Source organism: Diprion similis, chromosome 10, assembly GCF_021155765.1.
Source record: "Diprion similis isolate iyDipSimi1 chromosome 10, iyDipSimi1.1, whole genome shotgun sequence".
NCBI classification, from domain to species: Eukaryota; Metazoa; Arthropoda; class Insecta; order Hymenoptera; family Diprionidae; genus Diprion; species Diprion similis.
Genome location: NC_060114.1, coordinates 15,468,656 through 15,491,387, shown reverse-complemented (window position 1 = coordinate 15,491,387; position 22,732 = coordinate 15,468,656). Strand labels below are relative to the sequence as shown.

The following is a 22,732-nucleotide window of genomic DNA, read 5'->3' as shown; positions in this document are numbered from 1 at the left end:
GCGGGGTGAGTCGACTACGCAGGATAGAAAGAAGACTGGACAGGGATGTGGAAAAATAAGAACGAATTGAAAAACCGAATTCCACGATTCAAAATTTTAGGCATTAAGATTATTGCTACAGTCGAAAACCAAAAAGATAAGAAGCTGAATTTTTTATATCTTGATAATAGCAAATAATTACCGTAGGATAATTTTTTGAGAAAGATCTGACGTGTAGTTTTTGTGTAATTGATTATTAAAAATTGGATATTTAACATGTAGTCTGTTATAGGAGATCTTGTGTAAGACGCACATTTTTTTATACAATTTTACTAAAAACTCTTATTTATATTAATCAATTTTAGTAGATTATGCAAAAATTATTAAAAAAAAAAACTTCCAACGTCTAGTTTTGCGAATATTTTAATTCGAATAATCTAAAATTCACGAACGACTCGTGAAAGTGTGGCAACGTTGGATTAAAAAAACCGCACCAATATTTAAATTCAATTATTCGATCACGTGTTTTCTCCATTTTATAATTTTCTTTCTTTCAAATCGTCTGTGGTATCAAAATCGAGTCGTTTCATCGCTCATTTTGTAAATTTAGAAAGAAATTCAACTAAACACTAGCAACAGCAACATACAGCTGTTAGATACGCTGTTGCCAGATCTATTTTATGCCAAAAAAATACTTTAGTCAAAAGACATATACTTGTTATTGTTAGTAAATAAATAATTAAATTAATCCGATTAGAAGTGCGATTTCAGGAAACATCTAAATTTAAGTTATTAATACACAAGTTCACATTTTTTTTTTTAATTCAGTAAAAAAAAGTCGAGGTTTTATTATGACTTACGGGCTCTGTCCGAAGAACCTTAATAAACCTCTAGTTCCAGCAGTTTCGTACCATTTTTACAAGTCTCGATTTCATAATTGGAGGATCTTAAAAGACAGCTTCGACGAACTGCTGCCGGAGGATTATAATAAGCTCATCAAATCAATGCAGCGCGGCGAGTTTACGTCTAAACTATGGCGAAACCTGCACGCTGTACTAAAGAAGGACCAATTTCGGGTTATAAACCCATTAAGTTATACGATTGTGGTATATGTGTATAACTTTTTAAAAAGGGGAGGATTGCAATCCAATTCCGTTGCGGTAAACAAGCAAATTGCATTGATCATTATGCCTCGTGGATCGTATAATAATATTATACAAGCTGCAGTTAATGTAATTCGCGAATATTTCGTCGAGCTATGTACCAGGTATGCACGATATTATACATAAGCTAGATATAGTTATATATACCTATATATTTATGCCTAGAACGCCACGGAGGGACTCGAGCAATAAGCGTCAGCTGCCAGAAACGTTGCAGATAGAAAGGGAAAGAGAGAGAGAGAGAGAGAGAAAATTTTATCTGATGTTACTGAGTCAGACGGAGTCACTTCCGGTCTCCACAGCGGTCAGTCACAAAATCGAAACATTGCCAGAATCAAACCACGCCAGAAACAAAAAACAAATGCAACACGTCATATTACTGTAACAACTTACATTCATCTGAGAGTAAAAAAAAATTCAGAATAAAAAATAAGAATCTAAAGTCGTTTTCGAAGAGACGCGGAATAAAAAATGGCGACACTTTGAGGGTAGAAAAGAGCTCGCGTTGCGTCGATCTATCGACAACTCGTCCGCCATGCTAGAGTCTAAAATCTATCATTGAAAGTGAAAACCCGCCCCGGCGACCCGAAAGTGACCCAAAGAGCCTCTTGCAGGGTTAATACGGAAGGCAAGGGGGGGTCCTCAGTCGAGTTAGCAGCAGGGTGAGATCTTATCACTGAGTTACAGCAATAGGGCGTGCCTCCCCCTTCTCCCCTTGTGTTCTTTTTTCCCTTTCACCCCGTGTCTGTATTCCTCGCCCATTTTCTCGTCGGGTAATATATTTCACACCGAACGGGTATATTTTTCACTCCCTCCGACTATCGGCGAGGGTGCAGAATGTGGACGGAATTATTACATCAAAAGCAGAAACAATTGTGTACGGAAGGAAAAAATCAAAGAATCTTACACCGCGTTCAGTATTCGAGCATCACAATTCTGCCGTCTAACCTCACCGCCACTATAATTTCACGTAATTTGCACAAATGCGTCTGTGCAGTAATACAAAGGATATAAGTACTTTCGACCCTTGTAATATCAGACTCTATACCTTGTAACAAAGGTAAGTAGGTACCTACTCACGACGTGATGTTGAGCACTTTGCGAGCTATAAAGCTGTGCATGATGTAAAACATTTGAGGTTAACTTGATCCAAATATCAGCATATAACCAAAACTGTTCGAAACAAGTACAATCAAATGGATGGAGTATAAAAAAAGAGAAAGACGGACAAAAGAAAATTATCAGTAAAGCTAACGATAATCTAAAAAAACCTATACATGACCTTATCACAGGGGAAGGGGTGGGGGCAGGGGGGGAGGTAAAAATCATTCGTACGTTATATTTTACAAATCGGAATGTGCATACTAGAGATTTTCATTTGAGACAAAATGTCTGTACAGCAATGTCTAAGGAAACAAAAATCGCACAGAAAATTGAAGGGCAGTTGAAAAACAACAAGAAATTTCCATTTTCATGTTCCACAAACTATGAGATCTATTTTTTCATTTTTAATATACAATTTCATTTATAAATTGTTATTGTAAAAATTTTTATTTCATAATAAGTTTTTAAAATCGTCAATATGTTCATATTTACACACTTTCAAGCTTATAAATGAAAACTATAGGTGAAATCTTACGTAAGAAGTGGGAGGGGGAGTCCAAGAAATCTTATGTGTTCTTACATGGGGCAGCGGGGGGTTGAAAATGGCTACAATCGTCAGAGAGATCAGTTTGAGGAATCGAGTGCAGGGGAAGAGAGTTACGGGGCTGGAAGATTTGTTGAGTATTTATAGTATGACGTACGATGCGGATCCCCGGTTAATTTGACGTCCGAGTGACGGGTCATTAATCACCGATCGATTGTGTAACCCTTGGATAATAATTTTGTTAAGCGTTCACTTAGGGCCATTCATCCTTCTTCGTTTCTTCCTGCAAGTCATCCTTGCGCTTATAGCTACACAACCAACCGCGTTGATGTAACTGCAGCGTATAACAGGAATAAATGTGTCGGTCATTGTTTGCCCTCAACTTTGACGACTCCATAAACTGTGTGCACAATTTGCCTGTCGTTAACGCACGCGTTACTAATTTAATCGACAAATAATTCATATCCTGCATCCTGCATCGTAGAGCGATAGCCTCGACTCATCTCAAACAAAAACTGTGAAACAATGTCTGTACTGAAATTTCTCCGCGTAATTCGAGCGTTTCCTTTCATACTTATCGTGAGCGTTGTTCTTTTTTCTTTGAAGTTTTGTCGGGAACCGAAATTCAAAAAAGTCACAGAACTCAAATAACCTCTAAATTCTCTAAATCCTCCATTCCTCAAGAATCTTCTCTTCGACTTTCTATCGTTCAAAATATCACCGGGGTGTGATAATTGCACAGAAGGTTCAGATCAAAATTGAGAAAAATTCTAAAATAAAAAGTTGCAGAAACGGGATTCGAAACATCGAATCGTCCAGTGAGGATAGTTAAAAGCGATAGAGAGAGAAGGAAGAGGTGCGACGAAGGTGAGAAAGAAACACAAATAGGGAGTGGCAAGCGTGTTCAGGATGTGTTCAGGATACGTTCGAAATCGTACAGCATTGTCCTGTGACACGCTAGGCGCCGTTAGTCGACCTTGTCGTATCCCGGTGATCGCCTGCGGTCTCGTTTAACCTGTACGCTTCGTTTCACACGGTGCCTAGTGCCCAACTACCTCTATACTCGTCCAAACGATACAGTGAAAAGAACAGTAGATGTAAGATATATACAGGGTGTTGCCGAGTAAACGTTACAGTATGTTTGGTTGCGTACCACTAAGGAGTACAAATATCGTTAACACAGATTTCCCGAATTATCGGTAGGTAATGCGGTAACTACCGATAACTCGGAAGATCTGTATTATCGATATTTGTGCCCCTCGGTGGTAGGCAACCCAACATACCACGGTGTTTACTCGGAAACATCCTGTATATTGAAGTGGAATTATTTACTCAGAGAAAGAGAAAGAGGAATTGGAAAAAGGAAAAGAATCGGAATGTGTTTACCGTGATCAGTGGTCCAAGTTCTTTTCTCTTGTAAGATAACTAGACGGGAAAAATGAAATGATTGATACAAATGAGTGTTGAGATGTAGAGGATGGGGTGAATCTATTAATTCGAATCTCTGTTACAGTTGTGATGCACAAGGACAAGGACGAGAGTGCTCACCACGACTCGCATTACCGAGCACGCGAGCTTGCCGCGCTCGCGGCATACGACCACCATCACCTAGACGGGGAAATGTTCCTACAGGTGAGTAAGTCACGACTTGGTGTCATTCGTCCTCGACCCCTTATCTCCAATCGCTCATAGTACTTACACCGCTGCACAAGTGCATGTGCAACTCGGTGTATAAAACACAGGTCAGCGAGATGCGATTGGTGCACGAAAATAAGGAGGCAACACGAGCGAAGGTAGAAGAAGAAAAAGTAATGGACGGTCAGACCATGCGTCGTGTAACCGGCGAATAAATTTGATGAATTGTGTCTAGTAGCACAAGCTTATATTTCACTCGTGTATGGCTCTGAAGTCAATGAGTCCCCCGCGAGCTGTCAATGCGATACTAACGATCGCCAATCATCGACCCTCACCCGTATATTTCGTGTCGATGATCCCATTGGCCGACAGGCGTGAAACAAATTCACCTCAGGTGTTTCCCAAATTGTCGATACAAGCATATTTACTCGAAGGTATTACACCTTCAATCGAACCGCGATGTATAATTCAATTTATCTTTTGTTAAGAATGAAATATACCGATCGAAAGAAGAATTTTACCCTGAATGATCGGTTTCGTATTTGTATTTCGAAGGGATAGTTTTTTTTTCATAACGAGAATCCACTTTTAATATTTTCATCAATAACGATGAACGTAGAATACGTCCATGGTGTATCGTACACTGTATTATTTACACTGGTATGAATAAAATTCATAGATTCAAATCCCTGAAGTCTGACGCCGTTGGTGGATCGTCCTTAAGGGCTTGGCTGACCCTAATGATTTTATAATAAGCTCATCTATTTACTTATTTTTTTGACGCTTCTTTTTTACCGAGTTCCTTAGCCATTAGCTCGCGGAGTCCTGAAGGTAAGAGCCAAGCATCCACCCATCCTCCTCCTCTTCCCCCTTCCAAAGGCCGCGTCGTAAAGGTTTTCATTGTTATTAATGCCGGCAGAGAGAAAGATTATTGCGTAACCAGTATAAGGTTCGGTTTCCACGCTAGAAGGCATTACCTTGGTGCCATTTGCTCCAGCGTCTATTCTATGAATTATACATACTCGAAAGAATTTGTCTTTCGTATGTGTAAAAAAAAAGAAGGCGAAAATTGATTCTCTTTTGTCTGATACATCGACGGCGTTGACTTTTCAAAAACGTTTTTCACGGTCCGTTATCAGTCATGTTATTCACATCATGCACGTTGAAAATTGCAATTATACAACTTGACGCGATAATTTATCGTTAGCGTGCCGCAGCCGCGACTCTCGATGGATCAGCTGACGCGTGTCCGCCATATTTACGTTCAGTCGCTAGCCTAGAGAGTCCAAAGACATGCGAGGCTCGTCAGCAACAAGTAAGACCTCGTGCGAAGGTCGCGTGCGACAGTTAATTCGAACTTGAATTCAAAGTTCGATTTTGATTATGCACAGCGTCCTCCTCTTCCATTCTCCTTTCGATCGCAAGAACAGAATAAACGTATGAATCAGCTGGATTGAATTTTAGGTTAAATTTTCAGTCATGGCGAATGGCTCGTTGCAGACACTCGCAAAATTCATTTCATTAAAAGTCATCCACAGCCCTTCGGCCAGAGCAAGGGAGCCGCGAAGTGCAGCCCTGCAATAGAAACTGAAGGAGGGAAGAAGGTGGATGGGATTGGATTGGGTCGACCCGAGTCAGCTCAGGTTAGGCAAGCTGGCGAGGTTCGCGCGCCTTCGTCTGGCACGGCTAGTCCTTGCCGTATTGATCGGCGACTCCTTGAGCCCACCGACCCTCCCGTTTCCGCCTCCTGTGTCTTCTTGCAGAAAACAAGCTTGCGGGTGTTTTTACCTCTTCTTGTAATAAAATCAGAGGGAAAATGAAACGAGAAGCTCCATTATCGGAGAATTTTTAAAACGAAGATCATTAGCAACGTCGATCAAGATTTATTCAGGATAGAAGGGAAGGAAATGACCTACCGGAAGTAAAGGATAAGAATGATGAAAAAAAATTAACAAAAACTTTCAACCCTTCTATAAGTGACCCGAGTTATTTGAGTGGTGAAATAGGTAAAATCTTAGATAAAAATACTTTCGTGTTCTCAGAATAGAACGAGCGGTTTGTATGGGCATATTACACCTGCGAAAATTGCACGCGTACAGCGTACACATAGAACAAACGTGGCTATTTTCTTCAATAGAGAATGACATGTGTAAGCTATAAGTATATTTGCAGGCAGCAAGTTACTTTGCGGTTCACCTTCGCGTAGGGTAGAAAGGTACCAATCCCAAGAATACATTCTGCGACAGTTATTCACAAAAGCATCGCAGCAGAGACTTGTTCCGGGAACGATTTACAGAGCCGTGAAATTACCGTATGAAAACAAGAAAAAAAAAAAAATAAATAAATAAACAGAACAAAAACCTGCTGCAAATGGAAGAATACCGGGTATTTCGTGTCGTCTGAAAAATCGCGGCATTTTGCACATTGGGACATGCAGGTGGTGACAAAAATTCAAAATTCATATTTCGGAATGGGATACTAGGAGGGTTGCAACCACGGTTATATGATCTGACGGTGCAAATGCGGGGTGTTGAAGTCCGTCAAGAGTTCGCGCTTTGTTGAGACACGCGAAAACAAACTTGACTGTTCTGCACGCGAGACCCACTTTACCTAGACCCAACGCTGACCACCAGCTACGCCTAGGCCTGCCCCTACAACTTTGTTGCAGAAACACGCATGACACGAGGTGGAAGTAAAATCACGACTCATCTTAAGGATGAGTCGACCGTAACGTCTGAATGAAAATTTAGGAAACAAAGAAAAAATACCGTTTAAAAAATATCCACCAATGTCATTTGTGTCAATGTTGCTGAACACGAATGAAACAACACCTCTGTACTACGTAATCGGAATCGTTATAATCAAATTTGAATGATAGAATTTAAGGATTTCGTAATTAGAACGCTGAAAATACTTAAACTCTGACGACTTTGATCCGACTGACATGTTTGTAAGCAATATACAACAGATGTTCATCAACAATTACATTTGCACGTTACAAGTATTTCGTAATGTATGATTTGTTAATTGTTTTATGGTGATTTGTATGTATCTGGCTATCAAAAAAAAAATGAACAAAAAAACTTTCAAATTCTGCTGTAGGTACAGTATTAGTAAAGACAAAAAATTTTGTACAAATGAGAAAGTATTCTGGAGTTGAAAACAGCTAGGGCGATGGCGAAAGGAAGTTGCCATTTCTGCTTCACCCTCTACGTACATATATACACCTATACACGGCCGGTACATTCAGAGGGTTGGATTCACGGCTCTGAGCTGCATCAGATATCGAGGTGAAATCCTATTACGTCGTATCCCGGGGGAATCGGGTTCTTGGATTGGGTCGTGAGCGGCTCAGGTTGGGGAGCAAGCCCGGCTTAGGGGTGTGTGCACCCCGTCCGCGTCCTACGCGCAGATCTCTATCGACGAAACCTATATCTTCTCCCCGCTTTCCCTGCCTCGACCCATGGCTGACTATACTCCCTCAGCTCGCCCCTGATTCTCTCCTCCTTCCTCATCCCCCTCGCTCCCAAGGCGTTATAACCAATGAAGGGAGAGCAGCATCCGCGCATGCGGATCTCACTATCCCCGGGATTCCATTTTGTGTCAACCCCGTGTTGATGTGGATGTTCCGGTCATTGGATAAACCAGGTGGGTGGGAAATCCGCTTCGAATTATCTTAACTACAGAGTGCTGGTCGACTTTGAGACTGGACATGATCTTCCCCGTGTCGAAAGTCAAACACTTCAAGGCTAGTTCAAAGATGCACGAAGAGTGATCCAGAATACGCGATGCGCCTTCAAAGAGGCCCCAATCTCTCAGCCGAACGAAAACTCCAGTATTTTCTTACCGTCAGGACCAACTAATTAACTGTAGAATCTGAAGATATAATTTTATTAGATTACCAAATCGTAAGCCGGTTATAATAACGTTTATATTATACCTAGACTGCAGTTTAGTCTACGATGTACCAACACAATAGGACAAGCAAGTTTAACCATACCTACACCTACGTACTCAACAGCTACTGTAGCACCTAGTCGTCCGTACCGTAGATCATTTGAATCTTGATAAAATAGTCACCGCGTGGTGTAATTACTCGGATATTTCACCGTGGCACTCGGCTGTGTGCAGGTTGAAGCAAGGGCGTAAAAAAGGCCGGGTCATTACCGTGAAAAGTGCTCTCCTCGACAGAGTGTAGCTATATTATATAGCGACTGCGTGGCGAGGGCGCGGGCGTCTTATTTTGTTATTATTTTAATACCACCTGGAACTCGTTAAAATTCCCTGAATACGTGATTTATGCTAATACAGGTATGTCTGCCTCGTGTGCCTGTATAAACAACACGTATTGGCGGCAGTGCCATGGCACTCGAGTCGCAGGTGAAACGGTAAAACAAACGGGTAACTTATATCCTTTTCATCCAGCCCCTAAACACACGCATACAGCCCAGCAGGGATAACATTTTTCAAGAAAAGTGACGGACACCGTCAGCCACCGGCGACGCGCAGTAAAGACAAATGGCCCTCCCAGTCAAGTTATAAAACAATACCACTGGCAAACATCCCCTTGTACGATACGGTGCCCTACATGCCAGCTTCTACGTAAACCCGGATTTACGACCCTCGATCCGAGCGAACAACAATCCCATTATTTTCCAAACATAAAAAACCGAAATCAGTGAATTTAGCAAAGAAAGAAGGATCTTTCGAACAGCCACAGAGAACCATACTTGCAGCCCTTTTCCTAGTTTCAATTGGTTAGATACCCGAGGTAATCGCAGAAGCTACGTAAACTGTTTCAGCTGTACCCTAATCAAGATCAATTTCATCGATTCCTCATCCACCCTTAAAGCAAATCAAACGGGAACATTAGCAGTGACTCGACGAAGAATCGACTTCAGATTACCTATTTCTATTGATTACAGTAGTAATAAGCCAAAGATCCCGAATTAGATGTTAAACAAATTTTCCAGTCATTCGATATCAATTTCCGTTAGGAAGTAAAGCCAACCTAACCTCCGTAGAAACTCTACGTCGATATCACACTGACAATGAGGTAAAAAGTTATCAAACTTTTTTACAACAAACTCTGTATCGGCCGAGGTTCCCCGTCGTATTTGGGTGGGTTGGGCGTTTGTGGATATCTACCTAACCTCTTATACCCTCGGCGGTGGTTCGCCGGGGTGGCTGTGCCTGGCACGGAACTGCGCCGAAATAAAACAAAATAATATATTTGGCCTTAAACGGAGCTACACAACCCTCGGGAGCCTCAGCGCCAACTTCTTCCCTCCGCTTGCACCACCCCTTGAGTCGATATAACAGTCGAACCTGGGTCGTAAACTGGGACGCAGATATTCCCAGCCGTTGAGCATTCGGTGTCGTTTTGTAAATGAAAGATGAACGATAAAAACCCGCTTGGTTGGTATGACAGAAAAATTGTTGCGAAAACTTTTGGCTCGAATGAGTGCCATTTGCTCCGCTCATAATCTCGACCATGCAAAATATGTTGTAGGTACACCTTTCAGGGTCACCACTGATCACTCGTTCACTAATCGATCTCTCTTTCAGGCGTTGAACGGATTCCTGCTGATCCTCACGTGCGACGGTGAAGTCTTCTTCGCAACTCACAGTATCGAGAGTTACCTGGGCTTCCATCAGGTGAGTTTGAAAGGAGTCGACGATCAGTCGTTTGCATGATCTGCGTCTGATAATCGGACTGTCGAATGAAAGGTAGGGGATCAATTGGTTACCGATATAGGTTTCTGTTTACCGACAGGTTACCGATCGAGCGTTCTATTTACCGACAGGTTACCAATCGAGTTTTTTCTTTATCGACAACTCCGAGAGATCAATTAATCGATCCTCGATCATCGGATTACAATAGCCAATCCAATCAGCGCGGCTCGTTCAGAGATAAACATATCAGAACTAGTTCCTACTCATCAAACACGCGCATTGTGTAAAATCCTGACGGAAACCGGTGCACAGGTTGTAGGGCGGCTCGTTGGTCGCGTTTAGCAAAGTTTACATAGTAGAAACGCAAATCCCTGCAGCCGTACCGAAGAGCCCGAGTCACGCTACTCCCTCACTCTCTCTCTCTCTCTCCTTAATACATTCGTGTTTACAGACCCGCCCGTTGGCAGGTTGTGTACAAACGTGTATCCAAATGACTGACTTTCACGTTCTGATATGTTACCCACACACGCACGTATCCGTGACGTCAATGTACCTACGCACTGCACACGATGCACCACTACACAGCTTCCGGAAGGCGAGAACACGCAGCCATACATGGTAATGAACTATAACACCGCCTCGACTACCTTGGGTCAGGAATAAAACGTATTATCCAAGATTTTCCGATATTTGTTTTTTGATTTTCAACCTTTTTACTCGTCTACAATAATTCGGTGGATCCTAACTGATGCTGTCGAAGCATCCTGGGATCAAGCAAGACGGCTACCAGATTTCAGCATCACGAAAAGACATTAAACTCAAATTTCTGCAAGAAGCCAGACTCGAAATTATTAAATAAAATAATGGCCCAGTTTGCGTTGTCCTTAAAACCGGAATAATTAATATCCGGTCAAATCTGACCTATCGGGTCATGATTTAAGACAAAAGTCTGATAATAATTCGCGCATATGTGTCTATAACTTATTATGCCTAACACTAAACACCTCGGGGACACTTGAGGTTTGCAAAGAAATAGAAATTAACTAGATGAATGGTATAAGGGTAAGGGTGAACGACGCGGATTGAGAATTAATGGTGCCCCATTGACTAATGATCGTATCGGTTGAACTATTAATAAATGGGGAAAAGTAAGGGAACGAGGGTGAGAGGAAAGAGGCTAATAAAGACGCGAGTGGAATCGAGTGGTGTGTATTATATGTATAGGCTTATGGACACAGCTACACACCTTTAAATAACACGTAGTTACACATATAAATAATATGTCTATGTATAGTATAACACTCCAAGGTACATGCACATGTAACATACCGAAGACCCTTTTCTTACGCTCCGGGCATCTCGGCTTCATAATTCTTCGCAGTAATTGAGAGCTCAAAGCAAGCTTCGAGAGACTGAGAGAAAGATAACGAGAGAGAGAAGGATGTAGGGGGAGGGGGAATATGGGTACAAGAAAAGGAGTGGAATAACGGGGGGAACTCGATCACCGCATAACGTGTATAAATAAATGTAAATAAATGTAAATACAACAATATACACCTTCCTGCATGCCTATATATGCATAGCCTTACAGTTCATGCTCGTGTTTTGTATTTTATATTGTCTATACCAGGTGTACGAAAGATAGTGATCCCGATTTTAAGTCACAAACTATAGAAAAGAAAAATTGATATCGTCATCTCCGTTCAAAAACGATGACCGGGTTAAATATGATGGCAAAGTTTAGACAGTGTTGAGATGATGATTTCAAAAATTTATACAAAAGCACGGAAATTAAAGAAAAAATCAATCTGACAAGGATTAGAATTTATAGAGCTTGCAGTTTCGAATTGATGAATTTTTTTTTTTTTTTTGTATTTATAAATATACTGCAACGTGTTAATGAAGATTAATCGATCAAAGACCGGTAATTTATCATTGAAAGCCTGAAAAATTTCCATATATTGAGAAACTTCTGAATATAAGATTAATGAAAACAAAATTGCCTAAATTATCAGGAATTTTTGTTACACGTCGTAAAAAATTTGAATATTTTACGTCCGGTACTTTAAGAATTTTCATAATTCTTACAAAAATCAACCTTCCGTCACCGAATTGATACAGTTTTTTAATAGAACACCAAGTAGACAAACGACGTGAGTTAGATGCACGCATATATAATCCGAGTGTATATCAAAGATGTAATACACGCGTTACACGTAGGTATGACCATAAGTGTACATGTGTAAATATGCCTACCGGGTGTGTCGATACATATATAATACATATGCACATATATATATAAATATTTTTATGTATTTACCTAAGTAAAATATCGAGAAAGGCGCGACGTCGGGCGAGCCACGAGTTATTAATGCGCCGTACGAATTCATTATTATTACAGGCCTGATTTGTTTCAATTTGTGATCTCACTTTGATCACGCCGAACGAACTTGTTCGCCATCGCTTCAGGGCATTTAATCCGCTCTCTGCACTCGCGTGTGTGTCGTCAGACACCTATAATCCCTACCATGTGCATGCAGTTACTATTATTATCAATTATTATTATTATGATATCAATTACAACGACAAAGACAACGACAACGACAGCAACAACAACAACAACAACAATGTCAGTGAAAAGGAAGGAGAAAAAAAAAATCATGAAATGGAGTTCAAACTACGTATTTTGTTTGTTATCTGGAGTAAATTTTTTTATAACAAATTCTACTATTCAAATATAGTAAGACTGGAAACGAATGTAATAGTCATTGTATTATTGAAATAATGGACCAAAAAACAAATAAAAATCGTTCAGAAACTCAGGTGATAGCTTGAAAAAATTCAATTGTTAGTGAAACGAATATTACTCTTCTCCGCCTGCATATAATAATATATACAAGAAATTTTATCCACTTTTCTCGCTTCGCCTAGTTGCAGAATTTAAAACCGAATTTATTTGAAAACAGAAATAAAAAGAACAAACATACCTTTCCGTAAAAATTAGCCAAATTCTTTCGTTTCACGGGATTGCAATGTATAATTGTAATATGTCGTCGATGGAAATCCCGGTACTAAATTCTAGCGTAAAGACCAAGACGAATTCTTGTCGTCTCTGTACGTACCGTATTAATTAATTAGCTTATAACTGGAAAACTACTGAACCGATTTTGAAGATTTGATTTTTTGTGGATAGCTAAGACGTTTGGCCATGTGTCGAGCTATACTTGGTTACAACTAGATCAATAGTTCCGGTGATATAACGATTATTGGAAGGCACTCATGCAAACGCTGTCTAAAATCTTACAAACAAAAGAAAGTTATGGTGAAAAGTTTTCAAATTCTCGAGGAGCTCTACAAAAACGCAATTTTGCCACAAGAAGTATTGGAAAATATTCGCGGTCAGAGTCGCAACGGGCTGCTAGTTAATAATATAATATATGCGAGAAAAAAGAGGAGAAGAATAAGCAGAAGGAGCAGATAAATATAATAAGAGGAAGAAGAGTTAACAGGATCGAGAGATAGAGCGCCGTGCCGACGGGGGTGCGCAAGCGTATCACCTAAATAATTACAACCTCTTAATTAACGACGCGAGATGATCGTAAACCCATCCGCGGCTCGCCTCCGCCATTCTTCAAGGCACCTTCGACATTTCATAATGTATTAGGTACATAGCCGTATTCAAACGATCCAGCAATTTCTTCTCCGTGTGTTTTAACGATGAACTCCGAAGTCCTTGCCAATTATTATCGATCAGGACATATTTTGTACACAAATTATTAACCAGTATCATTTCTAAATCAATATTTCGTCGTCATTAACCATTTTTCATTGATTAGGAATTTTTTTTTTTACAACAAATAAGCAATGTATTTAATAATGTTTTTCACACCCACGGAACACGATTGGCTGGTTTCTTTTTTTTTTCATCTTCTTTTCGCTTCACCGTCATTAACACCGCTACATCGTATTCAATACACGAATATATTCATAAAGACGATGAGTTTGGTCGTGCGCCAGGCACTAGACGTATACCGTATATGGTGCAGTATACATGCGTGTATATGTATACACAGGAACGGGTCGATGAATTATTGACGAGTTATTCATATACTACGTTCGAATAACAAATAACCTATTCGTTAGGGTCGTTTGATATACCGTTCCACCGACAATATTTAAAACCATCCGTGAATAGTGCTGTCGGGATTTACAACCATATAGGTATACACATACCTGTATACGGGGTGTCTTTCAGGAATCTAAACCTCTCTGTGTAATTACGCCTCATATCAAAAACCCCGTCAGCCACAAAATACCTTACACCGAAGTGAGACCAAATAAGCACTCAGTCGAATGAATGAACCAATGAATGTATATCAATTAATCAATTTATTATATATCGAGAAATTAATTAATAAATTGTAATGAGTTGAGAGCGTTTTGTAAACAAATCTGCTCGTAGTACACCCACCGTCACGGTATCTGTCACCCCCGGAATAGGCAACCCGAGTGACAAGCTCGATTTAGGTTGGCGGTAGCTGGGTAATGTAGGGATCTGTAAACTACGAGCTTCACCCGTTCGCTAGCCTCGCATTTTGCGCACACTCGAGTTGGCGGATCTCTACACTACGTAAGCACGTAATTAGCGCTAACCTAAACATTGAACGTGTCGTTTAGGTTGCCTCTTTCGAGGCAACAGATACCGTGAAGCTGAGTGTACATTAACGAATCATACATAAATTATTGATTCACAATCATCCAGTATCAAAGAAACGATTAAATAATTATTGAGTGAATTAATACGTTAATTATGTCCAGTATATTGTATTGATGAATCGATAAATGGATAACGTGAGAAAGGAATGGATTAATGATCAAATGGAATCCTCAGCGGATATATCTTTGAATAAGTGAATAAATCCGTATGACAAAAAAAAACGCTATCTTTATTGATGGTATCTAAATTCTGATGAATAAATTATTTCAGAATGAATTTAGTTTCAAAAAATAAAAAATAGTAAACCTAGGCTAGGTTAGATCAGGCTTGGCCTTTGATGAATTTAGTTTAAATAAATAAAAAATAGTAAACATAGGTTAGGTTAAGTTAGGTTTGGCCAAGAAATTACGCCAATCGCTTGTATAAACAAAACAAATGAGCAAACTCATTCACGAGTGTAATGACAAATGTTAAACGAAAGTACATCTTGGCGCATATCTCGAGTCTCTTGAAAAATAAATGACTTTGATGGGCGACGTTGTATAATTACAGTGACGATGTAGGGTCGTTCCCGAATGCGGTTATAAAGCGATGCTAAGGTATATCGGTATTGCCTGAAAGGGTGCCAGTGCCCCTTCTATGTCCCTTAAGACGTCCTGACGATTCACAGAGATAGAAAGTCACGAAGACAGGATGATAGAAAGAGAGGTTATGAAACCGTGGGACGCGTTTTTCGACAAATAACCGTCTCGTAGGTTTCACGGATACGAGGTAATATAACGAACGGGGTGGTTCAACGATAGGAGGGGTTGCAAGCTGACTCGCGGCGCTGTTTGAAACGTCTGGCATCGGGTATAATTAAAACAAGACAAACAAACCCACCTCGCCGGGGATCCTCGCGAGTCTCGGCGGGGGGCGAGAGAAGCCCGGATGGAATCACGTGCAGCCCCTCCGGGCTCCCACGAGGGGGCCTGATTCCCCCCTTCTTCATCCTTTCAATGCCCCTTCCCCCCTCCCCCTCCTCCTCACCCCGTTTCGTCCACCGCTTTTTCCCAGATACAGCCCCGTTCCCGATCTGCCATTGGACCGATGCTTTATGGGGCCTTTATGCATTTATAAGGACGCTATCATTCATACGGCCAATAACAAGCGACGCTGAGCCTCCCTGATCGCCACCCTTCTTATTATTATATTATAATATACACATTCGACCGGTCATCGGTCAGTTGCTTATCTTCCTTGTTTGATCCGCTCCCGGGTATATATTGGGACAAATCGCACCGAAGATCAAATAATTATTTAATTTGATGCATACGGAGTGATATAAATTATACATTGAATCTCGTTTTGTTTGAAATTTACAATTTCTTGAGTGAAATTTTAAGGAATAGAAGAAATTTATTCGATTCAACGACTAAATTTTTATTGTATTTGAGGAAGTTTCGTTTTTTTCTTTAACCGTTACTGCAAGTTGAATGAAAATCATTTTGATTACTTGAGGCAAGTTAATTTGTACTGAGATCAACAAAATCTATTATTTTTATAAATTAATTCGAATTTTCCAGTGAGTTAAAAATTAATCTCTATGTAATATATCGGTGTTGGATTATTTTTTAATTTTTTTTTTCTCGATGACACTTTTATTCCGTTACTGACACACAATCAAATAATTTACGAACATAATATCACGTATATGCGGCAACTAATTAAATTACTCTGAATAATCACTCGACACATTATATGCGGTTAAACGCCTGCATTATTAATTCGTGCTCTAATTAGTCACCGTTCAACCATCTCGCTCACTCTCCTCCTCGGTCCAGATTACGCAGCTAATTGGCCCGATTGACTTCTATGTTTGCATACATACAAACACCGTGTGGCCATGGGGAAAGTGCGCACCTTATGCGCTTGCGTCATGTCGTTCGAATTTTATTCGCCGACAGTTACCGCCTGATTGAGCAGCCGACACAATACCAATCGCGACTGTCAGAAAATGTCCCTAGGAGTCCACAGCTAACGGTCAGCTCCTAGGGATATTGAGTCGGCTGCTCAATCAGAGCCAATAAAATTCGAACGACTTGAACGATTGTCAGAAAATGTCCCTAGGATCCCACACCTAATGGCGGATTCCTAGGGAATTTTCTGATAATCGCGATTGATATTTCGTCAGCTGCTCAATCAGGCGGTAACTGTCAACCAATAAAATTGAAACGACATGAACGACTTTCAGAGAATGTCCCTAGAAGTCCAGAGCTAATGGCGGACTCCTAGGGAATTTTTCGACAGTCGCGATTGATATTTCGTCCGCTGCTCAATTAGGCAGTAACTGTTGGCCAATAAAATTCGAACGCCTCGACGCACACGCGTGTGCACATATATATACAAATAATAATATTACGTGTAGCTGAACATGTTAAAACCGATACAGAGATATTACCCGACGCCGTTGAAGGTGCGTAATAAGTGCGTGTTTAACTGCTCAATTGGTTATAGCTCGGTAATCACGTACCAACGCCTACACGTCACAGAATATCGCTAATGAGATATATTACATAAATTTTGTCGTCGAGCACTGCATACGCATAACTTGTAATATGAGTTTTGCATTCAGAATATGTATAAAGGACACGAGATTTTAATTTCTCGGTGCGAGTATAGATTGATCATTCTCATAAATAACGTATAAATTAATTAAACACAATATTGATGAGATAAAAAGTTGACTTGTACTTTTCAATATTTATTGAAAAAATTTTATTACGTACGATCGGATATTTTTCTCAACGACACAAAGATATTTTAGGTAGTCTTACTTCCGATAAAAAATTACGTTCACGAGTTAGAATTGAAATGATTTTTTGTTTCGTCAAAAACTCGAGCTAATCATTTCTCGAATTGATTACAAAATTTTTTTTATCCAAAAGGGATCTTAACCTGCAGTAAAAAAATTCTTGATAGCAGAGCGTGGTTTCGATCCACGGACCTCTGGGTTATGGGCCCAGCACGCTTCCACTGCGCCACTCTGCTGTTCATGTATATCAATTTTTTACCTTCACTGACAATCGCAAAAATTTGCACAGCATTTTCCCTGCAGTGTAGAAATTAAATTATTCCCTCGTCATCAGATAGCGCTAAATATTTAAACAACAACGAATAAAGAAAATATTTCAATTTCGATTTAAATATAAGGTTACCTTTGATTTTCAAATTTTTTTTTCAATTTCAATTCACTGTGCTTCGTTAGGGTGGTTGTTAATGCCCAACACATACACATTATTTCAGGTTTTTAGCTTGATTGGAAAAAGTGTGGAAATGAATTTCAAATCTACAAAAAAAAAAGAACAAGCCGGAAAAACAGTTTTTCGCGATACTTTTCATTACCGTGAAAAGGGCAAAGTTTGTCGTTCTGTCCTACAAACTTCTGCGATAATCTCGAGAACGGCCGGGCGAAAAATCGATTCACTGCCAGTAGAACCGGAAGTTTAAATCCAACGGGACATGTCAATTTTTAGTGCCCATCATATCGTTGTAAAATTCTGCAAAATTTACATTTTTTTACGGGAATTTGTCAAACGGACCGACATTTTTTGAAAAACCAGTGTTTCAGATTCTAGAGGTTTAAAAACGTAAAGCTTCGTTGAAATTAGAAAAATTGATTTGAACCAAAATCAATACTTTTCTTGTACCACCAAAGGTAATGAAAAGTAAAATAAAAAAACCATTTTTCAATTTATTTTATTTGGTCAGAAAAATGCAGAAAATTTCTGAAATGACAAAAAACCGAGATAATTTCAGCAGATAAATATATTTCATGGTGTTCACGTTATGACATTACACAGAGTATATTTGCTACCCATAAAATCCATGTCTATGGTATAAACGTTATAACATATCATACGTCGTATGGTACGTTTGAAAACAGTCGCAACAAAAAAAAAAAAAAAGAAACCAATTCAGCGAGCTTGGCTCTAAAACGCTTTTGATCATTTGTCAAATTGATTTGACAATTGTGATTCCGACACACTTTCAAATCGTGTTAAAAAACTGAAATCATTCATTCACTTTTTTTTCGTCAGTGAAAAATTTCGAAAAAGTCCCTAAATATGGGTGCAAAGGCTGCAATAAAACGGATGTTTGTCTGTTTTTTCTTTTGTTTGTGTTTTTGTTTTTTCTATAACTATCAGTTTTCTCAACGAATTTTCTTCTCTTCTTCAATTCCAGTCCGACATCGTTCACCAGAGCGTGTACGAGTTGGTGCACAGCGAGGACCGTGAGGAACTCCAAAGACAATTGATGTGGAACTCCTTCCTACCCGCAGAAAGCGCTGGTCTTCCGCTTAACGATGCGCTGGCGCCTCAACACGGACATCTCCTTGAGCGCAGCTTCACCGTCCGCTTCCGGTGCCTCCTGGACAACACTTCCGGCTTCCTGGTGAGCGTCCCCCTCCATCAATGTTGAAAAATTCCTAGGAACCTGGGGATTATCATTTCAGAATTGAGTTTTCGTCTGTCTCCCTTTGTTTTTGAAAGAAACTAAATTTGTTCTAAGAGTCGAGAAAACAATGCTAAGAATCGTATCTGATTTATAAATTTTTCAACTGTCACTAGTGATTTAAACTTAACTGTAACAAAGCTGATAACAATGTCACCTTCTGTTTTTTCTAAACATGAACTATTCAATTCGAATTTTTCTAGAAAAAAGTAAAAATTAAGCGTAATTTTGACGGCAAAACAGGGGAAACTAAATTTTCTCAAACAAAAATCGAGCAACTCTGAACTGACGATCGATAAATTGAAATCCAAGGAAAAAAATTTATCTCCGAACGATGTTATAACGATGAATTTAAATCTTTTAATTATACACCGATTAATATTTCGTTACGATGATTTACCTAACTTTTCGATATCTCATCTCGAGCCGCGATTGACTTTGTAAATTAAAACGAAACACCCAGTATCGAACCGTGTACGCGGCAACGCGGTCAGTTCTCTACGGTACATTCGTCTCTGAGAGGTGCCGGCGGTATACAAAACAGTAATTAATAATTTCACTGTCATTAAAGAAGAGAGTCCCGTGTGTCTTCTACCCTCCTGTACACATCCCGTAAACCCGTTAAAGTAATTGCTTTTTCCCTACGCCTCGAGTTTCTTTCCGCACGATTCAGCCGTTAAAATCTCATCCCCGCAGACGAGATATTTCAAAACTCAAACTCGGCCTTGCCATCTCGACGAATACATATATTTCACATTTTTAATCACACAAACATTATAAGGAAGAAAATTTAAAAAATCGCCAGATTTTTTTTTACGTATAGCTAGATTTATTCACATCTAATAATTTCGGTCCATATTTTTTTGTTTTTATTTTCTATTTTTTACATTTGATGAAATATTGATGTAAGTAAAAAAGATAAAAAAAAAACTGCGTCTAGGGCAGTAATTGTTTATTCTTTCAAATTGCCTGATCTGAAAATATCAATTGGATGTTAAACGATCTAATTTAATTGAAATTTGAATTATTGAAGTTACCTGATGGATTTAAGGGCGAAAGAAAATTTTTTTTTTTAAGGGAATTAAGATTCCTGATTCAAAAATTTGCTCAAGGTATTAAAGGATCCTGTTAAGATATTAAGAATACTGTATGGATTGTAAGTAAAACAAGAAAGAAAAACAAAAATCGTTCACGCTATGAAATATATTAATGCTTTAATGTTCTTTTTAATTCCATTTCCATAATGTAATCCTTATACCTAGAATATACGTATGTATATTGAGAAAATTTTAAACAGAGTTGTAAATGAATTTTTCTCCATAATACTGAATAGTTGTTTTGAAATAGTACAGAATATTCAACGTACTTTTTGGGAGAAATAACTTTTCGTTGACTGCATAGATATCATATCAAAAAAATTATAGATAGACGTAGAGAAGTATGATATATAAATTGCCGAGTGAAACTTATACCTAAGTCAAACCTGCGAAGGATGGGACAACTGACAGTAGGGTGGTTAAGGTTATACATTGAGGCCTGAGAAGGCAAAGTGAAAGAGCGGCAGGAAGGGCAGAAGAGGCGTCGAGACAGAAGCAAAACACTAATTATCTTACAGCAAACAGTCTGAAAGAGCAGAGAGATGAGACGAGAAGAGAAAAGAAAGGAAGTGAAGAAAAGAGAGGAGAAGAAAAGGTCGATGTCGGCGTCGTATAGTCACACTCTCCAAGGAGACATGGAAAAAAAAAGGAAAAGAAAGAAAGGGAGACAGAGAGAGATAGGGATAAAAAGATTTCGCTGATTATACCGCGGTCACGGCAAAAACGCGGTCGCTTTGACGTTTATGAAAATGAAACTGTAATCGTAAAGGCTTTACGGCACTGCTGTTCAGGAACCGGCGAAGCTGCGCACTGCCGCCGCGAACAAGTCGCTGATACTTAAATATGCCGCACCAGAAATTCCCCTTTATCCTGCATTTATTATCCTTGTTAGATTAAAAGTAATACGATGCCCTGACCGTTTTGCGTCATGATTTCTCTGCTGTCGGTCCTACGCTCTTTTTGCTGTGTTTTCTGAGTTGCTGGGCGTCCAATTAATCCAGAAAGGGTCGTATCAATCAATTCCGAGACGGAAGATTTTCGGCTCAGAAAATGACCAAAAAAGGTAGGCTAACCCCTTTGGATTTTTGACAAAAATTTCGACGGCTTTGGAAAGTGCTGCAATTATTTCTTTAAGACCCTATTCCGACGTGATTTTGCAAGAGAAATCGATTAAGCGCAGTCCCAATAAGCTGCGAGCAGCGGCTGGAAAGTTACAGCCGAAAAACTGGAGATTTTCATCGTCATTTCTCTGCTGTTGGTCATACGCTCTTTTTCATGTGTTTTCTGAGTTCCTGGTGGTCCAATTAGTCTAGAAAGGGTCATGCTAATCGATTCCGAAACGAAAAATTTTCGGCTCCGAAAATGACCAAAAAAGCAAGGCTAACCCCTTTGGATTTTTGGCGAAAATTTCGACGACTTTGCAAAGTGATGCAATTAATTCTTGAAGGCCCTATTCCGACGTAATTTTGCGAGAGAAATCGATTGAGCGCAGTCCCAAAGCGCTGCGAGCAGCGGCTGAAAAGTTACAGCCGAAAAACCGGAGATTTTCATCGTCATTTCTCTGCTGTTGGTCCTACGCTCTTTTTCATGTGTTTTCTGAGTTCCTGGTGGTCCAATTAGTCTAGAAAGGGTCATGCTAATCGATTCCGAAACGAAAAATTTTCGGCTCCGAAAATGACCAAAAAAGCAAGGCTAACCCCTTTGGATTTTTGGCGAAAATTTCGACGACTTTGCAAAGTGATGCAATTAATTCTTGAAGGCCCTATTCCGACGTAATTTTGCGAGAGAAATCGATTGAGCGCAGTCGCAAAACGCTGCGAGCAGCGGCTGAAAAGTTACAGCCGAAAAACCGGAGATATTCATCGTTATTTCTCTGCTGTTGGTCCTACGCTCTTTTTCATGTGTTTTCTGAGTTCCTGGTGGTCGAATTAGTCTAGAAAGGGTCATGCTAATCGATTCCGAAACGAAAAATTTTCGGCTCCGAAAATGACCAAAAAAGCAAGGCTAACCCCTTTGGATTTTTGGCGAAAATTTCGACGACTTTGCAAAGTGATGCAATTAATTCTTGAAGGCCCTATTCCGACGTAATTTTGCGAGAGAAATCGATTGAGCGCAGTCCCAAAGCGCTGCGAGCAGCGGCTGAAAAGTTACAGCCGAAAAACCGGAGATTTTCATCGTCATTTCTCTGCTGTTGGTCCTACGCTCTTTTTCATGTGTTTTCTGAGTTCCTGGTGGTCGAATTAGTCTAGTAAGGGTCATGCTAATCGATTCCGAAACGAAAAATTTTCGGCTCCGAAAATGACCAAAAAAGCAAGGCTAACCC

The 22,732-nt window shown here is 39.8% G+C and overlaps 1 protein-coding gene and 1 non-coding gene across 6 annotated transcripts in view; one reads left to right on the top strand and one right to left on the bottom strand.

Annotated features, from left to right (window-relative positions):
• The window catches only part of LOC124411792 (neuronal PAS domain-containing protein 1-like), a 139,421-nt gene that overhangs the window by 102,168 nt on the left and 14,521 nt on the right, over positions 1-22,732 (top strand). For all 5 annotated transcript variants that reach the window (XM_046891225.1, XM_046891227.1, XM_046891228.1 and 2 more), the window contains 3 exons: positions 4,304-4,422; positions 9,994-10,083; positions 19,043-19,252. In XM_046891225.1, the coding sequence (XP_046747181.1) occupies positions 4,304-4,422; positions 9,994-10,083; positions 19,043-19,252 (419 nt within the window). The remainder of the gene's footprint in view (positions 1-4,303; positions 4,423-9,993; positions 10,084-19,042; positions 19,253-22,732) is intronic.
• Trnam-cau lies at positions 17,777-17,848 on the bottom strand. Its single transcript has one exon. It is a non-coding gene; the product is annotated as a tRNA-Met (tRNA).